At 42.2% G+C, this 27,718-nt stretch overlaps 1 protein-coding gene across 1 annotated transcript; it reads right to left on the reverse strand.

Moving 5' to 3' along the window:
- Positions 1-11,969: 11,969 nt before the first annotated feature.
- Positions 11,970-13,671, reverse strand: LALBA (lactalbumin alpha; the record flags this gene model as incomplete). Its single annotated transcript, XM_082850432.1, has 4 exons — positions 11,970-12,030; positions 12,507-12,582; positions 13,060-13,218; positions 13,542-13,671. The coding sequence occupies 4 exons, from the start codon at positions 13,669-13,671 to the stop codon at positions 11,970-11,972; spliced, it is 426 nt and encodes a 141-aa protein (XP_082706558.1).
- Between the last annotated feature and the right edge of the window lie 14,047 nt (positions 13,672-27,718).

Below are 27,718 nucleotides of genomic sequence, written 5' to 3' on the forward strand. Positions count from 1 at the left end.
CTCAAAATGGATTAAAGACCTAAATGTAAGGCCAGATACTATCAAACTCTTAGATCCTTAGATCCTTTTTGACCCACCTCCTAGAGAAAAGGAAATGGAAATAAAAACAAAAATAAACAAATGGGACCTAATGAAATTTAAAAGCTTTTGCACAGCAAAGGAAACCATAAACAAGACCAAAAGACAACCCTCAGAATGGGAGAAAATATTTGCAAATGAAGTAACTGACAAAGGATTAATCTCCAAAATTTATAAGCAGCTCATGCAGCTCAACAACAAAAAAACAAACAACCCAATCCACAAATGGGCAGAAGACCTAAATAGACATTTCTCCAAAGAAGATATACAGACTGCCAACAAACACATGAAAGAATGCTCAACATCATTAATCATTAGAGAAATGCAAATCAAAACTACAATGAGGTATCATCTCACACCAGTCAGAATGGCCATCATCAAAAAAATCTAGAAACAATAAATGCTGGAGAGGGTGTGGAGAAAAGGGAACACTCTTGCACTGTTGGTGGGAATATAAATTGATACAGCCACTATGGAGAACAGTATGGAGGTTCCTAAAAAACTAAAAGTAGAACTACCATACAACCCAGCAATCCCACTGCTGGGCATATACCCTGAGAAAACCATAATTCAAAAAGAGTCATGTACCAAAATGTTCATTGCAGCTCTATTTACAATAACCAGAACATGGAAGCAACCTAAGTGTCCATCATTGGATGAATGGATAAAGAAGATGTGGCACATATATACAATGGAATATTACTCAGCCATGAAAAGAAATGAAATTGAGATATTTGTAGTGAGGTGGATGGACCTAGAGTCTGTCATACAGAGTGAAGTAAGTCAGAAAGAGAAAAACAAATACCGTATGCTAACACATATATATGGAATCTAAGGGGGAAAAAGGTCATGAAGAACCTAGGGGTAAGACGGGAATAAAGACACGGACCTACTAGAGAATGGACTTGAGGATATGGGGAGGGGGAAGGGTAAGCTGTGACAAAGTGAGAGAGTGGCATGGACATATATACACTACCAAATGTAAAATAGATAGCTACTGGGAAGTAGCCGCATAGCACAGGGAGATCAGCTCAGCTCAGTGCTTTGTGACCACCGAGAAGGATAGGGAGGGTGGGAGGGAGACGCAAGAGAGAGGGGATACGGGGATACATGTATACGTATAGCTGATTCACTTCGTTATACAGAAGAAACTAACACTACAACGTAAGGCTATTATACTCCAATAAAGATGTTAAAAAAAAAAAGGATGCCTGGAGACCTAACTGTAATTTTCTTAAGTCCAAACATTTGTTGAGTTGAGGCAATTCTGTGAATTAAACATGAATTCAGACTTTCCTCACCTTTCAGGTAAAATACTATTTGCAAAGAGTAAAGCATATATATTTAGAGGAAACTATACACATGGAGACCTAGAAAAGACATAGAAAGAATAGTGCTCATATAATCTGTAATGTTTCAACTTAATCTGTTTCATTATAAAATTTTTTTTAAATGCTTTGCTGAAACCCTTTGGGGAGTTCGGGGGTTTGGGGGGCATGAGTCACCCATTCTCCCTGCACGGCCCTGCAATCAACCTTTCTCTGCTCCAGACTCTGCCGTTTTGGTTTGTTTGGCCTCACTGTGCATCAGGCACACAAACCTGTGTTTGGTAACAGTTTTTCAAGGCAGAAATTGGAAAGTTGGGAATGTGTTGTCGCCCCGTTAAGAGAAAATGTTTAAAATATCCCAATTATGCAAGAAAAGACAGAGAATCCAAGTAGCCACTGAACAACAAACGTATTTTGACAGCAACTGTGTAGTACTCGGCCACCGCTGTAACAAGTGTCTGAGGACATTGTCTGTCTTTTGCTGAACAAGCCTCAACTATATATACTCAGAGAGTTGAATATTTATGAGAGAAATTAATAGAAGCAATCAATCAAATGTCATCTCTGAATAGGGGATGGTGCGGATCCCGATATTCCTAAAGGACTTTGTTGAAAGATTTAGAAACCTGGAATAGGAATATTAGGAGTACTATCAATGCGTGTAATTTTTCTGGGCATAAGAGAAAGGTGCAGAGGTGGACAGGCAGTGGTTTGCCAGCTCTTGTCAAGCCAGATTTCACCCCCTTTCTTTCTCCCTCCCCCGACAATCATTTGAAAAATGAAAGGAATTTCTCTTTAAATCACTTCACTACCAAGTTATCACAGAGGTGAAAGTGGAACATCCAGAGAAAGGCAACCGAGAGCGAAATGACAGAGAAATATTTGATCCAGCCCAAACTAAGATTTTGGGGGAATTCAAGGCTTTACCTACAAAGTTAGGCCATCATTCTAGAAATCTCATGTTTTCTGAGTTATAAATGTAGACACCTCACTCCTGATCATGTAGAGCCAGCTTTACCTATCAACATTCCTTTTGAGAACTAGAAAAAGATAAATGAAATGCAAAAAGTATTTGTTTGAAAGTATTGGAAAGTCTAACAAGGTTGTCAAGAGTCAGCAGAGAACAAGACCTCAGAGGGAAGAGAAGAGTACTGAGACGAGCTTGATATTCTGAATTAATTGTCTCCTCAAGGCCTTTGTCTATGTGCAAGTGGTACCTGGCCAAGAGACTGAGAAGCCTGGCAGAAACTGATAGCTAAGAGGCTGAGAACCTTAGCTGAGCTTTGGGCAGTTCATGGGTATATGGACACACAACTTAAAATTCAGGGCTACCAAGGCAGGCAGGATTTGTTGGGTCAAGATCCCCAAAAGAAGCAAAATGTTTTAAGGTGAGCCCAACATTCTGCATCCATGTTCCCCATGAGATACGTAAATGCCATATGTAGCACATGATAAAAGGGTAAAAAGCTGAACAGAAAGTAGAGTCTATGAGGCTGAGAAGCCAAGCAGATACAACTGTAGTTTGAAATTGGAGCTGAGGGTCCACCAAGAAGAGGTAAGTGGTGATTACCCCTTTAGCTAGAGCCATGGAAGGTCACAGAAGCACTATACCATAGGAGTAACGCTGAACAAGAAATAGAACAGTCTTACAACAATTTGGAAACACAGTTTGGAAACAGCTCAATGCCAGATTGGATTAAGATGATTTGACTCTAAATGCCTGCACAAAGCAAAAGTTATCCTTTTCTGGACTGAGATGACATCAGCCAGAGTCTCAGTTTCACTTCTAAAAATGTCAGGTTGGGCTTCCCTGGTGGCGCAGTGGTTGAGGGTCCGCCTGCCGATGCAGGGGACGCGGGTTCGTGCCCCGGTCCGGGGGGATCCCACGTGCCGCGGAGCACCTGGGCCCGTGAGCCATGGCTGCTGGGCCTGCGCGTCCGGAGCCTGTGCTCCGCAACGGGAGAGGCCACAACGGTGAGAGGCCCATGTACCGCAAAAAAAAAAAAAAAAAAAAAAATGTCAGGTATTCCTTAAGATGGGACCAAATGACCAAAAATGGAAAATAAAAGACCATAGAACAGATCCACTGGAGATCTCAGATATTAGAGTTATCACACATGCATTTTACTTTATTTCATTTTCATATTCATTCATCTCTTTGTTCAATAAACATTTGCCTTTTTTCTAGCTTTATATAATTGACAAACAACATTGTGTGAGTTTAAAGCACACAGCAGGATGATTTGATATACATGTATATTGTGAAATAATTACCACAATAAGATTAACACATCCATCGCCTCATGTAATTACCATTTTGTGTGTGTGTGTGTTGAGGACATTTAAGATCTACTCTCAGAAAATTTAAAGAATGTAATACAGTGTATTAACTGTACTAGATTAACTAGTCATCATGCTGTACATTAGATCCCCAGAGCTTATTCTTCTTATAATTGGAAGTTTGTACCCTTTGACCAACATCTCCTCATTTCCCCCAACCCCTGGAAACCACCAATCTACTCTCCATTTCTAAGAGTCCAGCTTTTTAAGATTCTACATATAAGTGAGATCATACAGTATTTGTCTTTCTTTCTGACTTATTTCACTTACCATACTGCCCTCTAGGTCCATCCATTTTGTCACAGATGGTAGGATTTCCTTCTTTCTATGGCCAAATAATATTCCATTGTACAGCTATCCTCATTTTCTTTATCCAGTCATTCACTGGCATACACTTAGGTTGTTTCCATGTCTTGGCTATTGTGAATAATGCTGCAATGAACACAGTAATGCAGATATCTCTTCAATATACTGATTTCACCTCATTTGGATATATAGCCGGAAGTAGGATGCTGAATCATATGTCAGTCCTATTTTTCATTTTTTGAGGGTTCTCCCTACTGTTTTCTATAATGGCTGTACTAATTTACATTCCCAACAACAGTGCACAAGGGTTCCTTTTTCTCCACATCCTTGACAATACTTTTTATCTACTCAGACATGCACTTTTAAATGAGTTTGATTAATGTGTTCAAGAAAATATGTGGCAAAATGGAGAATGTCTCTAGAGAATCGGATTCTATAAGACAGACCCAAAAGTAAACTCTAGAACTGAAAAATGCAATAACCAAAATTAAGCAGATTAGAAACAGAAGAAGAGAAGATGAATAAAACTAGGATGTGGGTCAACAGAAAAGATCCTGACTGAAAGACAGAGACCAAAACAATGAGAAATACAGCATAAAATCATCAAAGTCTTATGGGAAATGGTAAGATCTGACATATGTATATCTAGAGTCATAGAAAGGACAGACAGAATGGGACAGAGCAATATAATATGAAAACGTAGTTAAACAGAAGTTGCAAAATTGGAAAAGCGACGAGGGAACATTATGGTAATACAGAGATAGTAATCACAGAACTGTGGCTAAGGGAACAAAGAGAAGAGGTTGGACCATCGACTGAAAGCCGGCAAGAGTTTCTCCATGAGCTGGGACTCAGATCCTTAAGCAGGGTGCTGCCCATCTGTGCTGCCATCTCAGGAGCTCAGAGAAGGGGTCTTATGAAGCTGGGAAGGGGAGCTTCCTTGTTCCTGCTATGGCTGAGAGGGCATGAGGAAGCTAGTTCCAGGAGTGCTGAGAAAAAGCTGAAAGTGGAACCCCAGCTATTGCTGGGGTGATGCGAACAGAAACAGCAAGTAGTCTCCCTTTAGTGCCACAACCTAAGAGGAGTTAGATGTCAAAGAAGAAAATACTTTGCATATTCTGCACATCACAAAGCATAAGGGTGGGTTTAGAGATAAGAGAGAGAAGTTTAATAACCACTACGAACCTCGAGCAAGATAAATACAAAAGAAAACAAATCTAGGCATTTATATGAAACTACTGAAAACTAAAGGCAAAAAGAAAAAATTTTAAACAGCCTGAGACAAAAGACAAATTACCTTTAAACAGTACTGAGACAGGCTGGGACCTGGGGCCTGGGACCCTTTGCCGCAGTGCTCGCACCTGGACAAAGTCTCCTCCGGCAACAGAATACAAAGAAACTATAAGGGGCTGAAAATAACTGCAGGCATGTGCAGCTGGAGCAAAACAGAAAGACCAAAACCCAACTGCTACTTCTGAGGTGTCAGAAGCAAACACAGGGTACTACCCATGATCCCTGCACACAGCACCACCAAGGGAGTGGGCAGACCACCTAAGCCACCCGCTGGCCTGACCCACGGATCTGCCCCTACCCTTACCCCATTTAAGGGAACAGCTCGCCCTCAGTGAGCGAGCAAGGGCACCTGTTACTTGTTTTCACTCCCTCGTGCTGCAGCACGAGTCCCAATAAAGCCATGCCTGAATTTCTTGTCTGGCCTATTATCAATTTATATTGATTAAATAGTTTAAGAACCCAGGTCCATAACAGTACCACCTTTAGACACAGGCAACTGTGGTCCAGGCCTGGACTTCTGTTTTAGGGCCTGTTTGGTTTCCTTCCCACCCATCACTCTTCACAGGGTGAGGGTCCTGCAGAGTCTAGCTGATACACCCACCCACAGCAGGCACACTCTATATCTCCTGCTTCAAAGAGCTGGACCTCAGAAATCCCTGCCCAAACAGCCTCAGGTCCATTTCCGGTTCTCACAGCCCTCTTTCCACAGGAGTGAGCACACCAGGCGTGAGGAGTGTGCACACCAGGCGTGAGGAGTGTGCACGGAGCTCCACGGTGTGTGCTGAATTACGGAGGCATGCACTGACTTTCTCAGTTCATGAAAGACCCAATGGTGCGACAAAGAAGAGCCTTGGGTCAAGGACCTCCATTTGTACTTTTTATCCGGGAAATAAGTAAAGGCGAGCCTGCCTTCGAAGGAGCCAACTTTAGACTGAAATTGATTTCAAACAGAAGGGACAGACGCCTTAAGTCTTATGGGTTAATATTCTGATAATGATGAAAGAAAATAAATGCAAACTAGAGTTCTATACATCAAAATGTACCTCAACATGAAAGAAAATGTACCTCAAAAATGAAGGGAGAGCTGCTCTGCCGCCCCACGCCCGGCGGGTGGGCCCAGGAGAGGCGAGAGGAGGCCCAGGCCCGGCGCGCGGGATGCCCGGTTTCACACCACCGTTTCCACGTGTCGTTTGGCAGCAACAGGCTGAGCCCGCTCCTCCAGATCAGGTGTCGGGTGACGAGGAGGGAGAGGACAGGGAGGCAGGCTGGAAGCTTAAAAGGCAGCCCGCCCCAGGACCTCCGAGAGCATGCCTCTCCCGGTGGTCCCGCCACAGGGCCAGGCGGCGCCCTGGCCTCTGCGCAGCCGTCCAACTACGCGGGCCGGCTCCGCCCACCTGGCTACACCATAGCAACTGCGATGAAACAGCCTCTTCAAGCTGGTGGAGGGCTTCTTCGACCGTGGTCGGTGCTAGAGCGCATCATGGAAGACAAGCTGATGGCAGACGTCAACACCTGGGAGAGCGAGGAGCAGAAGCGGAACCGGTGCGTGGCAAGCTGAGAATCATGGAACCCCGCAACCACGTGCTGATCCTGTCCTTCCCCATCCTGCCGACGGCGGCTCCTGGGAGATCCCTGAGGGCTACCGGGCCCAGAGTAGCCAGCACTGCACGCCCTGCAAAGGAAGGGTCCGCTACTGTGAAGGTGTGAGTGTAGATGAAGTAAAAGCTTTGGCTTCGGGCTTCCCTGGTAGCGCAGTGGTTGAGAGTCCGCCTGCCGATGCAGGGGACACGGGTTCGTACCCCGGTCCAGGAAAATCCCACATGCTACGGAGCGGCTGGGCCCGTGCGCGTCCGGAGCCAGTGCTCCGCAACGGGAGAGGCCACAGCAGTGAGAGGCCCGCGTATCTTAAAAGAAATAATAATAATTAAAAAAGAAAGCTTGTAAAGCAGCAATAGGAATCTTGTCAGAACCTGTCCTTTGTCCTTTTCCAGGGAGAGATGTTAAGAGTTGGAGAGGTAAATCATCAAAAGATTATTGAAGTGGGGTGGCACTTACAATCAATTCTAGTTTGTACAAGAGGCAAGATCAATAATCTATCCAGAGGTGCCTTAGGAAAATATGCAGTCTAATTCAAAAGAATAGAGATAGTAGCATTTGAGAAGCAATGTTGCCCTTAGCTCAAACATGCAGATATAGTCCTGAGCCTGGGACCACTGGAGCTGATTTTTAAAAAATTAAATTAAAATTAAATTAATGTTTTTAAAACCCAATGTCCAGAAATCTCTTTAAGAAGGTTCCACATTTACCACTCCTCTTTTCAGGTCAGACACAAATTCACCTAATTGAGCTAGGAAGCCCTTTATGATCTTATCACATCTTTAATAAGAATGTTTGAATCTCCCATTCCAATTGTTCAATTAAGTCACTGCTCTATACGTCTTAAAGTTCCTTAAAATGCCTATTTCCAGGACCTTAATGGTATTTCAGCTGCTATTTCAGTTAAAGAGTAGGCAAAGACCAAAGAGAAGTAAGTCCCTATTTTTATTGAAATTCTTTTGAATCCTTCAGAAACACTGGCAGTGGCCCCATGTCAACCACCTTTTAGCAATCTTGGGAGATTCTCCCCAAGACCAATTTTGGGTAGTTTTTCTCCTATTATCATCCAGGAAATTACATTAGTAACTTCCACAGCAGTGACTTTGGTGGATGACAATGGAATATGTTTTTGTAACAAACATTGTTGCATGGCTTGGACACTTCCGTGACTGCTCATATCATGTATCCAGGTGGCTACCTGCAAACAGTCGACCAAGTCACCACCTTGGCATTCTGGTTCTCCTCTGAGCCAGTAATTGGGTTCTTTTGTTGAGCATGCCTATGATCTACTTTAATTTTCCTTCTGAAATTCCATAGGCCTGCCACAACTGTGTTCTTCACACACGGTATTCTTTAATTGTTCACCCATCAAACATTTATTAGCTAGACCATTGGGCCATTGGCTATGGCCTAATAGTCTGTGATATCCTGACTTTTGTATGTAGCATTTTATATGAATTAGGACTTTGTTCTAGAGCAAAATTACTTTTGTACTGCTACATGAATTGCTTTCCGTTCAGCCCATTGTGCAGAATACTTTTGCCTTTTTCAACTAGGAATTTACTGTCTGCTAGGCAAATAGCAGCAGACTTCCATACAAAATGTCATTTTTCCATACTTGAGCTCCCAATGGTGGAGCAAGCAGCCTGTTACACTTCAGCGAGAAGGGAGTCATAAGAGTCAGATCATTCACAAGCGTGAGTGAGCGTTCTGTCATCGATCCTGCAGACAGAGAGAGGCTACCTACTCATGGATACGATACACACACTCCATCTCAGCATATTCCTAAGTATAACATTTACATTTTGTCAAGGAATTGTGTCGTTCAGCTCTCTCTTTATATGAATGTCTTTCTTAAATCACTCATATCAAAATATATATCTTGGTAATTCATTGTCCTTCAGCCATATGAGCTATTTCCACCACAGCTTAAGAGCATGCTAGTAATTGTGTCTGAAGTGGGTCGCACTTAGTCACAGCCTAGTTTTCTAATTCAAAATACCAGTAACTGCCATTGGGTGGCAGAATTAGACTTTTGCTAATAACTCTATAAAACTGGGGGAAAAAAGTGAAGAAAATCTTCACAGCTTCACCAGCCATTTCCACAGCTATTGCTTTTTCCTCTCATTTCTTGTCCTTTCTACCCCTCCCCTTTTGCCTCTCCTGCGCTTTTTCACTTTGTCTATGCACAAAGTGTAAATCAACCTATCTGACCACTAGCAGATATCCCACTTAATTCTGGGACAGTCCCTTCTTAGTACTGAGACCCAATTCCTCCTTTGTTCCCATACCAAAAAATCTCTGGCAAGTTACAGCTCCAGAGTAACTTAGAAAGAAATGAAATAAAATAAGTGTGTCTCCTGCTGTCTTTGTTCTTAACAAGTAACACCTAAATAGAACATAGCAAATAGTAAATCCTCAATAACTATTTGTTGATTAAGGAGTGAATGCAGGAATGAACGATGGATCTGTCTGAAGAGTCCTTTCTGTTGCATGATTCTAGGAAAAAGGAGGGAGTATTCTCCTCTAAAGTGTAAGTCTTGAGACCCCTAACAGATTCTGTATCCCCAGTGTCTAGTTTGTCCTGTCACTTAATATGCTCTCAATTAGTGTGGAAAAAAAAAAAGAATGAATGAGAGAGAAGGAGGGGGTGAGAAAAAGAACATATGAAAAGAAACAATTTTGTCCAGTAAAATTCCTGCCTTCATGACAATATAGATGACAGAGGAAAGTAGCATGGAGGAGAGATCAGGATAGAAAGAGAGAAAAAGAGTCCATATTTTGGGACACCATCCAGGGTCCTCCTCACAGAGAGCTCGGTGAAACGTGTGCACTCTGACAGCCCCTGCCCTGAGTCTCTCCACCACCCACCTTAGTCTGGGCCACTTCCGATCCCTGCCTGGTTCAGGACTATTTCCAGGCCTAGAGGAAGGAGAAGGAGTCAGAAAAAGCAGAACAAATGCTCAGCGACCACCCCACGTCCCATTCAGCTCCCAAGAGGGTTCTCTGAAAGAGAACAAAAGCAGCTTTCTGTCCTGCTTCTACCCAAAGGCAGAGAGGTCTTCATCAGTCAAGGCCACATCCATGCCAGCTCCCCAGCTTCTACCTGTTCTTGATCCTTTGACCCTCAGGCTAAAATCCTCTCTGCAACTGTCAGTTTCCTTCAGCAAAACCCTCTGAAAATCATGGCCTCATATATGGTACATTCACAGGTGAAATTTCCAAGATCAGGATATTTCTCTACAGAATGAAGGCCAGGGCTATGGAGCCGAGCAAAACAGTCCCAGCTTTAGTTGCATTTCTGCTCTGCCCACTTGGTGGAGTTGGTCCCTTATATTTTCCAGAGCATATGCCTTCCTGAGGGTGTAACTGAGGCAACGTAGTAAGTAGATGTGTGAGATCAGTGGGAGGAGTGGCCCTTCAATCCTGCCCTCCCACACACCGTCACGCACAGGGGTTATTCCTAAAACCCTGTAGACTTGGGGAAAAGCCTTCTGTCCCATAATTAGGGAGGGAATAGCATGCAATACGCCTGGGAGATGTGTCACATTGTGTTCAAATTCAGACTAAAATCATATGATGAATACCAAGTTATTTCCTGAGAGTTTGTTTTCATTAAGTATAGGAGAGGGATGGCCTGTCCACCCCTTGCCTGGCCCTATAGGTCCCTAAACAGGCCATGGGGGATTCATTTGGGAGCTGCTGGTCTCTGGGACAAGAGAAATATGGTCTGAATGCCTAAAGCCCCAGTGGGTATAGAAGGTAGGAGGAGGGAATTAGAAGATATAACTTAGCTAATACAGAAATGGGGTAATTCAAATTGGAGTCTTAGAATGTTGGATTCTCAAAGCAGGAAGAGATCTCAGAAAAAATTACTAGACTAAAACTGTCATTTAAAGATGAGGAAATTGAGCCCCAGAGACAGAGATGACTTACCCAGCTTTGGACCATCAATGAGAAACAGAAACAGACTTTAGGAATCAAATCTCCTGGCTCTCCTTCTTTCACATTTCTCATAATCAAATTAGAATACAGTTCTGCAAAATTCCTCCTTAAAGAGAAGCCGCAAGAAGAGGTAATGGAGTGCAGGGTCCCAACAAAAAGGCCCCAGGTGTCCAGATTGAATCTTCAATTGCTGAGCTGTTCTCATCTATTGTTTTTAGAAAGAGTTCCTCTCACAGCAATTTGTGAAAGGTATTTCATTATCTCAGGGGTAAAGAAATACCTCAACCCCCCTCAAGTCACCCATTTCAGATTCTTGGAGCCCCTGCCCTTGCTGTTCTTTTCCCACCCTACATCTCTATCTGTCAAAATCCCAACTTCAAACAAGCTTAAATGTCACTTCTGTCATGAATCTTTCCTTGAGCCCTTTCCCCACAGCCCTCCACCAAATATAAATTATCTTTCCTCTTATGAATACGCAGGGCACATTTCTAACCTCTCTCATGATACTTATGACACTCTTTCTTGTATTATAATTATGTATTAATGTTTCTCTTATCTTTCCTACGAGTCCTTGAGGCAACAGATGCTTTTAGCCAAATGTAGTACCCCTCCACAGTTTTTTAATACGCTAGGTGATCAATAAATGTTCGTTGAATTGAATTGACACAGAAAGTAATCTGTACCTTTGAGTTATTGTAAGTTCAGCCTATTTCCTCTTTAGCAGAGATGAAGGTGGCTATGACCCATGGCCATGTCCACCTACTCACCCTATTTCCTCCCTCTCCCTCCAGGAAGAAAATACAGCCAGCCACTCAAAATCAGGCCCTTTATTCAGGATAGAGGTAGAATCCACTGTTGTAATGAAAGTGCCACTGGGGGCACTGAGCAAGGGTCAGAAGTCCAGAGCACCCGTCACTCATCCCTGGAGAACAGTCCTTGCAATAGCCCAATGGTGTCACTACAGGGCTCAGGGCTCAGAGACAAATTAGCTTCAAGGGGGTACAAAGAAGCAAAACGAGGTAGCCATAGGGGAGAGGAGATCCAGGAACATAAAAAGGGCAGAAGAGCAAAGACAGCAGGTGTTCACCACTTCTCGCAGCGCCACTGATCCAGCTTCTCAAAACAGAGTGCTTTATGGGCCAACCTGATCATGAAGAAAGAGACAAGGCAAGTTGACTGGCCAGATCTTAGTTCAAACTTCCATCTAGCTTTATCCCCAGGAGGGATGAGGTGGAAGAGTATGGGTGAAAATTACACTTTCCTAGCCAGATGCCAAGGGACACTGAGCCACCTAGTGGAGTAAGGTCCATTTTTTTTAACTCCAAGAAAGTTGTAGGGCAGTGGTACAAAGGGCTTGCTTTAGAATTAAATATTCAAATCCAGGTGAAGGAAAGCCTGGGTCTCAGCCCTCTATTAGGGAACACTTGTTAGGAAAATTGCTGAACAGGAGTGGAGTGAGGCTTGAAAGCTGAAAACCTGAGTCTGTTGGATGAGTTTTGTTTTGAAGACTACATTCTAGCTTAAATACCAGGAAACAGAGAGAAAGGGGGATGATGCTGGGACTAAAGGGGTGAGAAGAAGGAGGAGAAGGGTAAAGCAGAAAATAGAATGGGGACTCACCAGTAGTTAATTCCTACATTATCCAGAATCTTCTTGACACACATAATGTCATCAGTAAGGTCATCATCCAGGAACTCTGGCAGGAGTTACAGGGGGAAGAATGAGAGAGCTAAGTATTACCCAGAAAGGTAATGAGTTTCCCTCTTGCCTGGTCCTTCTTTGATCTAGAGGCTTATGCCTGTTGCCTTTCTATATGATAAATCCAGTACAATAATGCCTCCCCCTAGGTAAGGACTCCCTTCGCTTCTCTGGGGGCATCTCTAGAAGAATTATCAACTTCATCAACTGACTTACTCTGAAAATGCAGGGTATTAGACTTCAAGATCCCCAAACAGTTCAAATCATCTACGCGTGAACTTTAAGGGACTGTCTGGGGATTTGGTGATAATGAAAAATTCTAACAGCCTCTTACTCAGTACTGTCAGTTGAAGTCCCACAGTTGATGTGGCGTCCAAGGCAGTGAAGTTAGAGGTGTGCTTGACGCCAAAAAAGGAGATTATCCCAGGAATAGGCTCCAATAAAACACAGGAACATGGTAAAAGTGGTCACTCACTGTCACAGGAGATGCCACAGATGTCCCTTGAGTGAGGGATCTGGTTGTCTCTGCACCAAATTTTATTATTGATCTGGAAAAGTCCATATTCTGTGCTGTCGTTGTTATTTACTATGGTTTGTGTGTCACAACCACTAGTATGAAATACGGTACAGACCCCTGAAAGAAAGATGAAAAAGAGATATCACAGGGATGTCCGCATGTAGCATAAATGTGGACAGACAGAAAAAGGCTCTCCAGCCAATCTCCAAATACGGCGACCACAGAGTATCTTGATAAGATTAAGAGTTCCAAAAACCAATCAGACAATGGGAGAAAGGAGAGATAGGTGAATAAATGTAATAAAAGAATAAACAGATGAGCAGATAAGAGGATTATTAGATAATTGAGTTAAAAGTAGAGACAAAAAGAGGAGGAAGAGAAGGGTGGGGAAGACAGAAGAAGATGAAGTGTGGAACAAAGCAAGATAGCAGGGAACTCACATTCAGGCAAAGTGACGCCTCCATAGCCATCCAGGTCTTTCAGCCTCTGGAACAACTCACACTTTGTTAACTGTTCGGCCTGGACGGCATGGAACAGGATGCCCACCAAGAGCAGAGAGACAAAGGACATCGTTTTGGCTGCTCCCAAGATTCTGAAATGGGGTCACCACACAACTTCACCTCCTTTTATTTGTGGAGAAAGCCTCAGGGGTCCCGGCATCAAGCCCTACATCCAGGAAGAGGATGAAGAGAGACTGGTCATGCCAACAAAGAAACATTTAGCCTGCCAGCTGCCTTCGTAATTTCACCCCATTATTCCCTTCCTTCCCAGAATCTCTAGACCATACTAGGTATTGTTACCTGTCCAGAGAGAGTTATAAGCATGATCCTGTTTCCCATTTGGCTTTGTTTATACCTTTATTTCTTGTAGTGTTGGTTCTAGGAAGCAGGATGTCCCCAACCTACTTCAGGAACAAAAGAGGCCTCAGGGGTAATACGAGTGAAGCAATTCGAAAACACAAAAAGGGTCCATGGCCAACTCCCTCTTCTCCTTAGAGAAATACAGAGTTTGGGAAAGGAGTGTATATCATCACTTGTCATGGTTCCAAGATCAGAGCTGCCACTTGCCCAGTCAACCCAGGCATGAAACAAAGGAAGAATTCCTTGATATGCCAGTTCGTGGCTGAGGGCTCAGGAATAGAGATAGAATATGGCAACACAGGCTGAGAATCAGATATAACGTGGACCCAGAGACTTCCTATGTCACGAAAATGGAGAACTTGAAAAGTGTGTGTGACTGTATCTAGCTACCCTATGAGCTATTATCAGCCTCCCCACATCCAACCACCACTACCACTAAATTGTAAACCTAAAAGTAATAACTTGTAACAGACTTGTTCATAAACACATAAACTTGTAGACAGCTTCAGAGTTGGCCACAGAAGGTTAAAAAAAGAGTGACCCAAGCCAGTGGGAAGATTGGACTTCCAGCACTTGAAGGTGGAGTAGTATATATCTAGGGCCTATAAAACAAGATTCTGGATCTGAGCTTTCGGATCAGTGTCCTTGAGCAGTAGAGTTTAGGATACTAGTTCTGATGATTCCTTCGACTTGCGGGCATCAAGCTTCACGTCACGGTGCCAATAGCTGTTAGCTTCCTTCATGCAGGGGGTCATTCTCTCTACCTCAATGTCTAAACCTGATTTCTTTCTTTTTTTTTAACATCTTTATTCGAGTATAACTGCTTTACAATGTTGTGTTAGTTTCTGCTGTATAACAAATGGAAACAGCTATAGGTATACATATATCCCCAAATCCCCTCCCTCTTGAGTCTCCCTCCCACCCTCCTTAATCCACCCTTCTAGGTGGTCACAAAGCACCGGCTGATCTCCCTGTGCGATACATTGCTTCCCACTAGTTACCTATTCTACATTTGGTAGTGTATATACGTCAATGCTACTCTCTCACTTCGTCCCAGCTTATCCTTCCCCCTCCCTGTGTCCTCAGTCCATTCTCTATGTATGTATCTTTATTCCTGTCCCTCCCCTAGGCTCATCAGAACCGTTTTTTTGTTTTTAGATTCCATATATATATGTTAGCATACGGTATTTGTTTTTCTCTTTCTGACTTACTTCACTCTGTATGACAGACTCTAGGTCCATCCACCTCACTACAAATAACTCAGTTTAGTTTCTTTTTATGGCTGAGTAATTTTCCGTTGTATATATGTGCCACATCTTCTTTATCCATTCATCCGATGATGGACACTTAGGTTGTTTCTATCTCCAGGCTATTGTAAATAGAGCTGCAATGAACATTGTGGTACATGACCCTTTTTGAATTATGGTTTTCTCAGGGTATATGCCCAGTAGTGGGATTGCTGGATCATATGGTAGTTCTATTTTTAGTTTTTTAGGAACCTCTATACTGTTCTCCATAGTGGCTGTATCAATTTACATTTCCACCAACAGGGCAAGAGGGTTCCCTTTTCTCCACACCCCCTCCAGCATTTATTGTTTGTAGATTTTTTAATGATGGCCATTCTGACTGGTGTGAAGTAATACCTCACTGCACTTTTCATTTGCATTTCTCTAATGATTAGTGATGTTAAGCATCCTTTCATATGTTTGTTGGCCATCTGTATGTCTTCTTTGGAGAAATGTCTATTTAGGTCTTCTGCCCATTTTTGGATTGGGTTGTTTGTTTTTTTGATATTGAGCTACATGAGCTTCTTGTAAATTTTGGAGATTAATCCCTTGTCACTTGCTTCATTTGCAAATATTTTCTCCCATTCTAAAGGTTGTCTTTTGGGTATTATAGGGTTTTTTTTACTATATGATTTTTTTATTGAAATATAGCTGACTTACAATATTATATTAGTTTCAGGTGTACAACATTGTTAATTCAATATTTTTATAGGTTATATTTCATACAAAGTTATCATAAAATATTGACAATGAACAATTGGCCAATCTTAAGCCTCCTTTTCTAAAGTTCCTGTTCATATCTTTTGCCCACTTTTTTTTACATTGTCTTCTAATTAAGTTGGAAGACTTTTTGGTATATACTAGATCCAAGTTCTTCTTCAGATATATTTACTGTAAATATTTTCACTCAATCTATGGCTTGCCTTTTTATTTTCTTAATAGAGTAATTTGAATACAAGTTTTTTTATTTTGATCAAATCCAATTTATCACTTTTCTTTTTTATTTAATGCCTTTTATAGCCCAACTTAGAAATTTTTGCCTACATACTCCAAGTCACCAAGATTTTCTCCTATGTTTTTCTCCAGAAGTGTTATAATTTTATATTTTTCAGTTAGATCTATAATACCTTTGAGTTAATTTTTGTGTAGGGTTTGAGATAGGAGTCAGGGTTTGGTTTGGTTTTGTTGTTTTTTTTCCCCAATATGGACAGTTGTTCTATAAGTTTTTTTATATATACCCAGTTGTTCTAGAACATTTGCTGAAATGACAAACTCTCTTCTCCCCAATGAATTACCTTGGCATCTTTATCAAAAATCAATTGAAAATGTATGTGTCCATCTACTTCTATACCTCTTACTTTGCCTCCTATAGTGGAAGCACGGAGTCCTAACCACTGGACGGCCAGGGAATTCCCTCCTCCTCTGAATAACACTGATGAATTTTTGAATATTAAACAAATTGTGCATTCCTGAAATAAACCACACTTGCTCATGGCACATAAGCATATTTGTATGTTGCTGGAATTATTTTGCTAAAATTCTATTGAGGATTTTTGTGTCTATGTTCATAAGGTACATTGATCTGTGATTTTCTTCTATAATGTCTCTGTTAGGTTTTGATATTAGGATTATTCTGGTCTCACAAAAAAAGTTATAAAGTGTTCCCTCCTCCTCTAGTTTCTGAGAGAGTATCTGAAGGGCCAGTATAATTTATTATTTCTTACTTAAAGTTTTATAGAATTCACCAGTGAACTAATCTGAGTCTGGAGTTTTCATAGTGGGAAGGTTTTCAATTGTGAATTTAATTATTTTGTAGATATACAGCTATTCCGATTTTTATTAATTCTTGTGCCAGTTTTGGTCACTGGTATCTTTCAAATAATTTTTCCATTTCATTTAAATTGTCAAATTTATTGGCATAAGTTTGTTCATAATACTACCTTTTTATTCCATTAATATTTTAAGGATCTGCAGTGATTCCTCTTCTTTCATATTAATAATTTGTGCTTAATCTGTTTTTAATCAATCTAGCTGAATATTTATCAACTTTATTGATATGTCAAAGATCTAATTTTTGCTTTGTTGATTTTTCTCTATTATTGGTTCCTTTTGCATTTCATTGATTTCCACTATTTCATTTTGTATTCCAGTATTTCCTTTGTTCTATTTCTTTAAGTTTACCTTGCTCTTCTTTATCTAGCTTCTCGAGGTGTAAGCTTAGATTAAAATTTTACAATTTTCTTTTCCTATATAACCATTTAAAGATATAAAGTTCCTTCTAAGCACTGCTTTCACTGCATCATTTTGATATATTCTAATTTCCCTTGTGATGTCTTCCTTTACACTTCAGTTATTTAACAATATGTTGCTGTAGTTAATAATACTGTACTGAATACTTGAAAGTTGCTAAGAGAGTAGATATTAGAAGTTCTCATGACACACAAAACAATTTTTTGTAACTATGTGTGGTGATGAATATTAACTAGACTTACCATGGCGATCATTTTGCAATATATACAAATATCAAATTATTATGTTGTACACCTGAAACTAATATAATGCTACATGTCAATTATATCTCAATTTTTTAAGTATATTGCTTAAATTCTAAATATTTAGAAATGTTCCTAGATATTTTAATGCTATTGATTTTTTTTTTTATATTCAAGACCCATTTATTCTCTAGTTCTGCCCACATGGAGACACCCTCCTTGAAAAGGGGTTGAATCCTTCCGTTCACTTTAACACCTTGTGCTGAAAACACGTGTTCCGAGGTTTCAACTATGAAACCTTGTGTTGAAAACACGTGTTCTGAGGTTTCAACTATGAGATCCACATTCGTAAAGCACTAATTCTTAAATCTCATCTAGATTTCTCCCCTTGGATGGCGGGAGATAACCCAAACACAGTAAAGAACAGCTCAGGACTGTGGGCTCTGCTCGCCCAGAAGACCTTGCAGTGCCCCTGGCCAGCTGGCTGGAGCCAGGATTAGGGCCCTGAGATGAGGGGCACCTGCTGGCTGCAGCCACCGCCCCCACCCTCAACTCCTCTCCTCTTCACTAGGCTGGCTGTCACCTTTAGTTTCCCTGGAGTTTGGGGATTCCAGACGGTCTCTGCTCACACTTCTGTATCACGCCTGCTGCCTCAGCACTGCTGATCCACAGCAAGGGGGAAAAGCACACAGAACTGCTTTTCAACACACCAACGTTCCACACAAAAGTTATTTTATAAGCATGCAGGTTCTTTTTCATCAGAGGACATTCCCAAGGCCATGACTTCCCCCGGCTCCCCACTGCCCTTGCCAGCAGACTGGACTTGCGTGGTTGCAGTGCTGAGTCGGGCACATCCCCCCCCCCGCCCCCCCCCCCCCCCCCCCCCGCCACCGGCTCCACTCCAGCACACTCTCCTGGAGAACTGAGGACGGTGCCCTGGCCTCATCAGCAGGATCTGTCCTGAAGCCAGTCCTAGAGTGACAAGAGCCACACCTGCAGGTCTATTCCACTGACCAGCCGCACAGGACTGAGCTGGGCCCACTGACCTTGGTCTGGGTTGTGTTGGCTGGTCATTCTTGCCTAGGTTCACAGGCCAACAGCCGCCGTCCTTCCTCTCCTGCTCATCACTGCACCAGCGGCTCACTCCTACCTGCTGCCGTCACACGCCTGGCAACCTCGTGTTCCGGGGCCAGCCAAGAACTGAGACCCCAGGGCTTCCCTGGTGGCGCAGTGGTTGAGAGTCCGCCTGCCGATGCAGTGGACGCGGGTTCGTGCCCCGGTCCGGGAGGATCCCACATGCCGCGGAGCGGCTGGGCCCGTGAGCCATGGCCCCTGAGCCTGCGCCTCTGGAGCCTGTGCTCCGCAACGGGAGAGGCCACAGCGGTGAGAGGCCCGCGTACCGCAAAAAAAAAAAAGAACTGAGACCCCAGCAGGCCCGTAGTTCCCAGCAGGCAAACTCTCCATTAAACTACCGCTGCCTAGCCGTGTTCTCGAGGCTTCAGAGCCGGGAAAGTGCGGAGAGCATAGCAAGCCGCAGCGCCCCCAGCCCCAGCCCCACAATGCTCCGCGGAGGCACCGGAACCTCGTCGCACCACCCACCACACACAAGCGACCTCTGCGCCCGCCTGTGCCGCGGACCCGGGCGCACCTCCGACCACCGCGACCCAGGACGGAGGCGCGGGGCGCGGGGCTCGGCCGGCGGCGGGCGCTGGGACGGGCGCTGGGGCGGGCGGGGACCTGGGCTCCGGCCCCAAGGCCGCGCGGACCCGCCAGGGCCACCTCTTTCCCCGCCGCCTGGAAGAGCAATGCTATTGATTTTTAACTTACTCTCCTGTGGTCAGAGAAAATGACCCTTTTTGTATATCTACTAACATAGATTTATAATGACTTTTTATGCTTTTGTTCTTTAAATTCTATACCAGATTTGAAAATGATTTACACACCTACATTACCATACTATAGGATTCTGTATTTGTCTATATATTTACCTTTACCAGAGAGTTTTATACTTTGGTATGGCTTTGTGTTGCCGTTTATCATCCTTTTGCTTCAACTTGAAGGGCCTTCTTCCGTATTTCTTGTAGGGCCGGTCTAGTGGTTATCAGCTCCTTCAGTTTCTGTTTATCTGGGAGAGTCTTGATTTCTCTGTTTTTGAAGGACAGTTTTGCTGGATACAGTTCTCTGATTAGCAGGTTTTTTCTTTTAGCACTTTGACTATATCATCCCACTCCCTCTATCTTGTGAGGTTTCTACTGAGAAATAGGATGATAATATAGTAGGAGCTCCCTTTTATGTGACAAGTCACTTTTCTCTAACTGCTTTCAAGATTCTCCCTTTGTGACTTTTGGCAGTTCGGTTATGATATGTCTTAATGTAGGTCTCTTTAGACTGATCCTACTTGGAGTTTTTTGAGCTTCTTGAAATTGTATGTCCAATTCTCTCCACAGATTTAGGAAGTTTTCAGCACTTATTTCTTCAGATAGGCTCTCTGCCCCTTTCTCTCTTTTTCCTCCTTCTGTGACTCCCATAGTGCATATGTTGCTCTGCATGATGGTGTCCCATAAGTCCCTCAGGCTATCTTCATGTTTCTTCTTTCTTTTTTCTTTTAGCTCCTCTGCCTCGGTAATTTCAAAACTCCTAAATTTGCTGATTCTTTCTTCTGCCTGGTAAAGTCTGCTGTTGAGTCCTTCTAGTACATTTTCCAATCCAGTTATTGTATTTTTCAGTTCCAGAATTTCTGTTCGGTTCTTCTTTATAATTTTATCTCTGTGTTGGTATTCTCATTTTATTCATGCATCATTTTCCTGATTTCATTTAGTCGTCCATCTGTGTTCTCTTTTAATTCATGAACATCTTATGATAGTTGTTTTGAATTCTTTGTCTGGTCATTCACATATTGCCATTTCTTTAGGGTTGGTTTCTGGCGGTTTAATCTGTTCCTTTGAATAGGCTATGTTTTTCTGTTTCTTTGTGTGTTGTGTTATTTTCTGTTGGGACTTAAGCATTTGAAAACTCAGCTACCTCTCTCAGTCTTTGTGGTCTGGTTTCCACAGGGAGGACCTTCTCCAATCAGCCCAGCTAGAGAATGTGGAGACCTCTCAAGCCTTTTCTGAGTGTGCATCCTCTTTGGGTTTGCACATGTCATCTCCTGATTAAGAGGCTTACCAGTTTCTGCTTAAGATCTCCTCCTTGTGTCTGTCTGCAATACTTCAGCCTCTCTGGTACTGTAGAAAGTTGCAGTATTGAAGTTCCACCTAGTGTCTATCTGTGCAGATTCTGGTGCTAGGCTAAGCCACCTTGATTGCCTCTGTTTTCTATGACCTGACATCCCATTCCTCTCAGTGCTTAGACTCGGGTAAGACAGAAACCAGTCCCTTGGCAGGAAGAAGTCAGGAGTTGGAGCTTTCCCTTAATCATGCCAAGCCATGCTGAGGAGAAATGCTCTGGTGAATGAATGCAAGAATTTTCCTGCTGGGCTTCATGCTTGCCTGGAGTGAAGAAATTTCTCCCTCTCTCTCTCTTTTTTAAACACAAAATAGCTTTTACCACTTTCAGGCCAAAAATAGAAATATTTATTTTCTGTTTACCCCTGTTTACAGTCTGCTGGCCTCAAAAGATTAGACATAACAGTTTGTACCCATTTTCAGGAATGCACCTAATTGGCATAAGCTTTCAAATCTGAGGTGTTCACTTTCAGAAAACCACAAATGACTTATTCTTACGAATATCCACAGTTCTTCCTCTGATATAAGAAATGAGGACTTGGGACTTCCCTGGTGGCACAGTGGTTAAGAATCTGCCTGCCAATGCAGGGAACACGGGTTCGATCCCTGGTCCGGGAAGATCCCACATGCCGCAGAGCGGCTGTGCCCGTGAGCCATGGCCGCTGAGCCTGCGCGTCCGGAGCCTGTTGCTCCGCAACGGGAGAGGCCACAACAGTGAGAGGCCCGCGTACCGCAAAAAAAAAAAAAAAAAAAAAAATATGCTAGGTGAAATATTAGGATTAAAATTTTATGTATGATGATAATTACAACTATATAAAGAATGCATATTAAAAAAACTGGAAGGAAAAAAATTTTTGGTGATGGAGTTATTTTAATGTATATGTGCTGTTCACATGTTTTTATTGCCATGATCCAAAATTAGTCTTGAAAGACAGTTGGCCTGGCTATCTAACTACCTTCATGAAGGATGACATAGGATGATCAGTAATTCCAAAAGCCAAACTTTATTTTTATTAAATATCCTCCAACATCTTACTGGATCAAACTAACAGTCTTTAAAAAAAAAAAAAAAAAAAAAACTAAGTCTTATTGAGAAAATTAGTTCATGTAGTTGCAACAAGTTTATCCTGAAGAGCTCACCAGGAAGTTTTACTGTCATAGTGAGGTATTGTTAAGCGTGTTTTATTGAGACTTTGTTTGTTAATGACTGAGGCCATTGTTTGATAACATCCACTTTATTTTTTCCAGGATGAAATTTTGACAATCAATAGGAGGCAAGTTAGGGTACATTTCATGTATGTCTGTAGATCTGTGTGTCTGTTCCACAATACTTTGGAGGTAGCAAGAGTCTGAAGATAGTTTTTATGGACCAACTTAATCATATTTCCAGGCCAACCCATCACAGTTTTCTTCTTTTCCTTAATATCTTCTATTTACCCTTCTCTATTATCCAAAGGCAATACTGTGGAATGTCAGCTTTGAATTTGGGCTTCACCAGTCACTGATTGTATGATCCTGGACAACGTACTCAATCTCTCTATGCTATACTTACCTGATATATGTAAATTGTAGATAATGATAATAACTACCTTCCTCAATTCTTGTGAGGCTTCAATGAGATAATTTTGTAAAACTCTTATCAGAGTGCCTCGCACATAAGAGATATTCACTAAATGATCTCTTTCAGTAGCGTTATTTTGTTTTCTGGTCTTAACACATCCTCCTCTTTATATTCTCTCCATTCATTCTTGATGCTTGTATCAGTTAGTTGATATGAGGGACACAGGAAGCTAGTCCTATGAAGATGAATTTTTTCCCAGGCAGGATTTCTGCATTCAGGAAAGCCAGCTCTGGATGAAGGAGGTTTCTGATGAGGGTAACATGTATCCATCATCAAGACGCGGGTAACTGAAAGTAGTTCAGATAACTCCGATAACCAAATTTTGTTTTGTTCATTGCCTTATACCTAGAGTCTAGAACAGTGTCTGACAGGTCATAAATACTTGGTAAGTACAATATTTCTTGAATTAATTAATGTATGGCACGGTTTTATACAAAAACTAATCTAATACCTAGGAAACAGCATATAGACCCTTCATTTCCACTTTCAACTCACAGATAACACTTCAGGGGAAAAAAAGCTGAAATTAAACTTTTAAACACAAGTTGGATATTTTTATTGCTATTATCATAAATTCTACATTAATAAACACTGGACTTCCTTTCTACCTGGAAAAGTCTCTTATTCTGTTTCTCAACTGGCATCTCTCTCAGGCTCTTTACAGCAACCCAAGACTGAGGCAGCCCTATTTACTCTCAGCCACTCTCTCAAAAACAATATTATAGTTACTTCCTTGCAGGTCACCTTTTCCTCATCCAAGTCTTTCCACTCTGCCTTTCAGCTGTCAAAGTAAGACACTTGTCCAGTCTCCTCCAGGAGGAGCATTCTAGTCTGTTACTAGGAAAAATCCAACCTCTGCTGTGGCCCTGTGCTGGCTTCCTTCTGGCCTAGGTCCCCTCTCTGCTTTCATATGGAAGGAACTCAGTGCTGTATTCCTGCAGCAAGCTTTCTTCTTTGTATCTGTCATTTAACTGCATTTTACTATCTGCCTGGACTCTCTTTAAGAGGACTGACCTGGTTTATGTAAATCTGTGATGTTAAAAACTATCAAACTAAACAGAAAAAATTATCTACAGAATTATATCGCTGTCAGCTCGATGCTTTGTGACCACCTAGAGTGGTGGGATAGGGAGGGTGGGAGGGAGACTCAAGAGGGAGGGGAGATAGGGATATATGTATACGTATAGCTGATTCACTTTGTTGTACAGCAGAAACTAACACAACACTGTAAAGCATTTATACTCCAATAAAGATATATATATATATATATATTTTTTTTTTTTTTTTTTTTTTTTGCGGTACGTGGGCCTCTCACCGCTGTGGCCTCTCCCGTTGCGGAGCACAGGCTCCGGACGCGCCGGCTCAGCGGCCATGGCTCACGGGCCTAGCTGCTCCGCGGCATGTGGGATCTTCCTGGACCGGGGCACGAACCCGCGTCCCCTGCATCGGCAGGCGGACTCTCAACCACTGCGCCACCAGGGAAGCCCAAGATGTATTTTTTTAAAAAGAATTATATGGCTGTTTTCTCCTGCCTCCTCCCTGTTTAGAGATTAAAGCAGGGCCCAGGTCTTGACACATGCCAGAGTAGGAAGACTGCTAATCTAGCCCTTAGAGGTCATACTCTAGATAATCCGTCCCAGTGATGCAAGAACATATGATAGCATACATGCATTTCACATTGGGGTTCATTCTGAGTATCAGATATTTATTAAATAAGTTAATATTTGCTTTATGAATTATAAAGTATTAAATATTGGTTTTAATCGTGGATATTCTTATGTCTTTCCAGTTTTTCCCTATCTCATAAGGAAGAGGTCATTAGATTTGAGTGAAACATATGGATGTGGTCCCTGATGAATGAACCAAAACATTTCCCTGGAACAAAAACATAGATGCAGCTGATCTCGTTGACTCCAAGATACATCTCCTCCTTAGGGAGGCTTTTCTTCAACCCCCAGAAGGGAAGGAGGCTGTCTCGCTCTAGAAAAGGCAGTAGTGTCCATAGCAGCATATATAGAATAGGGTCAACAGCTTCCATGAGTACCTTGGAGTGGGGAGAAGCCAATACCATGGAGCCTTCACAGGAGAGAAGCAGAAAGTCCACAGATCTGTAAGCTGGAAGAAGAATTTAGTCCAGGGGTAAGACAACCAGGGGAGAAGGCATTGACTCCAAGCCCAAAGCAGGTCATGTCCCCTCTCTACTGAACCTGAGTATCTAGAATTTATCTGGGCCCAGACTACCCTCTGCCTCCAGAGAGGACCACCTCTGACACAACCTAAACAAATTCGGAAGCATGCCATATTTTTCTTAATGTCTTGTGTTTGTTCCAAGTACTTCCAATGAATGGGGCCCATATTTGCCAACAAACTTCTAGAGGCTCTAGGAAGAAACTTCATTGTCCCCACTCTTACCCTCTCTTAAAGTGAGCCTTACCTTATTTTCGTACCCCAAAAATCATGCTGTAAATAACAATTGTCAGCCCCATAAGAATCCCCTCTGTGAAACCAGCACAGGTAGGTGGGTATGGGGTTTCTACCACCACCACCCTCATGGTCCTTGTTCTGCCCTCTGAGCTTCTATGGGATAATTATAATCCCTCTTCTTCATAAGAATCCCTCCAATATTGAAAACAACTATCATCGTCTTCCATTAGTTTAGTCTTTTCCAGGTTAAACCTCTCCACACTCTTCATATGCTCCTCCTACTTTATACCTACTAAATCCTAATTCATGATGGTCAAAAAAAAAATCTCAAATCATTCTCACAGAAGTGGCTACCAAGTCAGGTCTTATCTTTCCTGTAATTTTTCAACTGATCGTTAAAGCTTATCTGCAGAGTTTATATGTGCCCTTGCTAAATTTCATCTTGTCTTTAGCATTCCAAAAGACACGATTATTTTGAATTATAATTCTATCACCTACAATATTGGTTACCCCTCTTTGATTCACATCATCTGAAGTTTCATGAGCCATGCATATTTGCTATGTCTAGATAGGTGAATGAAACAAGATCTACAGAACTTCCTCCTTTTCGCTAGACATCCTTCTCAGACTTTCAGAGGGTCATTAATGAATGCTTCTGCTATATAGTAAACAAACTAAGAGTATTCTCTTTAAGCTCACAGGCATCATGTTTTCTGTTAAGCTTTCCTGAAATCAATATGCCCTTTTCCCACCCCTTTCTCCTGATCTACTAAATTATTTTTTGATCTACTAAATTATTAATACTATCAGTAAAAGACATTATGTGAAGTTTCACACTGTAATTCGCATTATATAGTTCCTAATGATATCTCCTTATGAGAATTCCAAATGTTCTGTAAAACACCTATTTAAGAATTTTAACAGGGACCAAGGTCAAATTCACTGGTTAGCAAGAACGATAGTAACTTTTTGATCATAAGCATCGATTCAGGGTCCAGATTTGAAACGTTTTGGGTCAGTTGACTGGTGTGTTGGTTTGGTTAGTTTTACTAGCTTCTTCCCTTGCTCCATCTCTGCTAAATCTGGAGACCTATTCCACTCTCATTTCAAGTCTCTCCCTAGTTCTTTAAGAAGTCACTAGTACATAGAAGACAAAATATGTTCAAAAACATATGAAAGTACTCTATTTGCTCTATGTCTGTACCACCCATGTGACCAATGTGTGTCTGCATGGTGTAAGCTCAAGTCCAGAAGAACAGGTAGGACCAGGAAAAGAACGCAAAAACCCTGTGTTCTTGCTGCCATCTGCCAATGTGGAAAGTCATCTTTCTTAACTTTAAAAATGAGAAAACTGGGGGTTTCCCTGGTGGCACAGTGATTGAGAGTCCGCCTGCCGATGCAGGGGACGTGGGTTCATGCCCCGGTCTGGGAAGATCCCACATGCCGTGAAGCGGCTGGGCCCGTGAGCCATGGCCGCTGAGCCTGCGCTCCACAATGGGAGAGGCCACAATAGTGAGAGGCCCGCGTACCGCAAAAAAAAATAAATAAATAAAAATAAAAATAAATGAGAAAACTCTATGTTGTGTTGGGCTTTCTGGTTTCTTCAGCTTAACACATACACACACACACACACACACACACACACACACACACACATCTCTTTGACTTCCACCTACAATCTTAATCATGGTTCCATCTCAAGCTCTGAGTAGCAATATTCCAATATTCCCTCAGTTAGGGGAGGGACCAAAGATTCCTTCTCTCTTGGTAATCATTTAAATGTCTCTTTCTCTAGCCCAAGCATTAATTTCAGATGCTGAAAGTTTCCATGGCAATTTGCTATTGGAAATTTATTATAACTAATTCATTTATTTATTTTTTCATATATTCCACAAGTACTTACCGAGATCTTCCTGTGTGTTGGTATTATCTTCCTGCAATAACTGAGAGAAAACAAACCATGGTAGAAATTTCTAAAGAATCTACAGTTAGGTGAGATAAGCTGAACATTTTGGCCTGTATAGGGAACATGAGGCAGGAGAAGCAAGAAAAAGGAAGTATCCCCAGCTTCCGGCAAACTGCTTAGAGACTGGGCAAAGTTTGAAAATGGCTTTACCAACAGTCACCAGGGCACTTGTCCAAGGAAAAAGAATGGCTTCCCAGGAGAGTGGGATCTAGATTAATTCAGCTCTTTCTATATGGCATCTCTCACGGAGTAGATGATATACATTTTTTGTCAGGATTTCCATCTCATTTTCTTGGAAAGGGAAAATGTGCATGACCTAGAGTAGGACCACCTCCCAAGAAGTCCTGGGCCCTCTTCCTACCCTTCCAGAAGAGTTTACCAGGGATGGTTCTCCTGTTGCTCTTCAGCGAAGATTGTCAGGTAAATAGCTGGTTGGAAGAGCCCCATACTGCTCTCTGATATGGACATTTCTATCACTCAGAAAGCATTTCAAAAAGCACTGTAGGATAGTAGTTAGCAGCTTTGGAGTCAAGCAAACTTGATTTCAAATCATGACCACCATAATGACCTTGAATAATCGACTTAAACTCACTGTGTCTCAGTTTCTCTTCTATAAACAGGAGACAATAAAGCCTGTACCCAGTGCTTGCTTGATGAATAAATTAATAAGCCAAACATGGTGTGTGGTCATAATACAGTCTTGGTTAATAGTACCTTCCTCTGTTCTCTTGAGGACAAATCTAG

This window comes from Leucopleurus acutus, assembly GCF_964270905.1.
Source record: "Leucopleurus acutus genome assembly, chromosome: 11".
Lineage (NCBI taxonomy): Eukaryota > Metazoa > Chordata > Mammalia > Artiodactyla > Delphinidae > Leucopleurus > Leucopleurus acutus.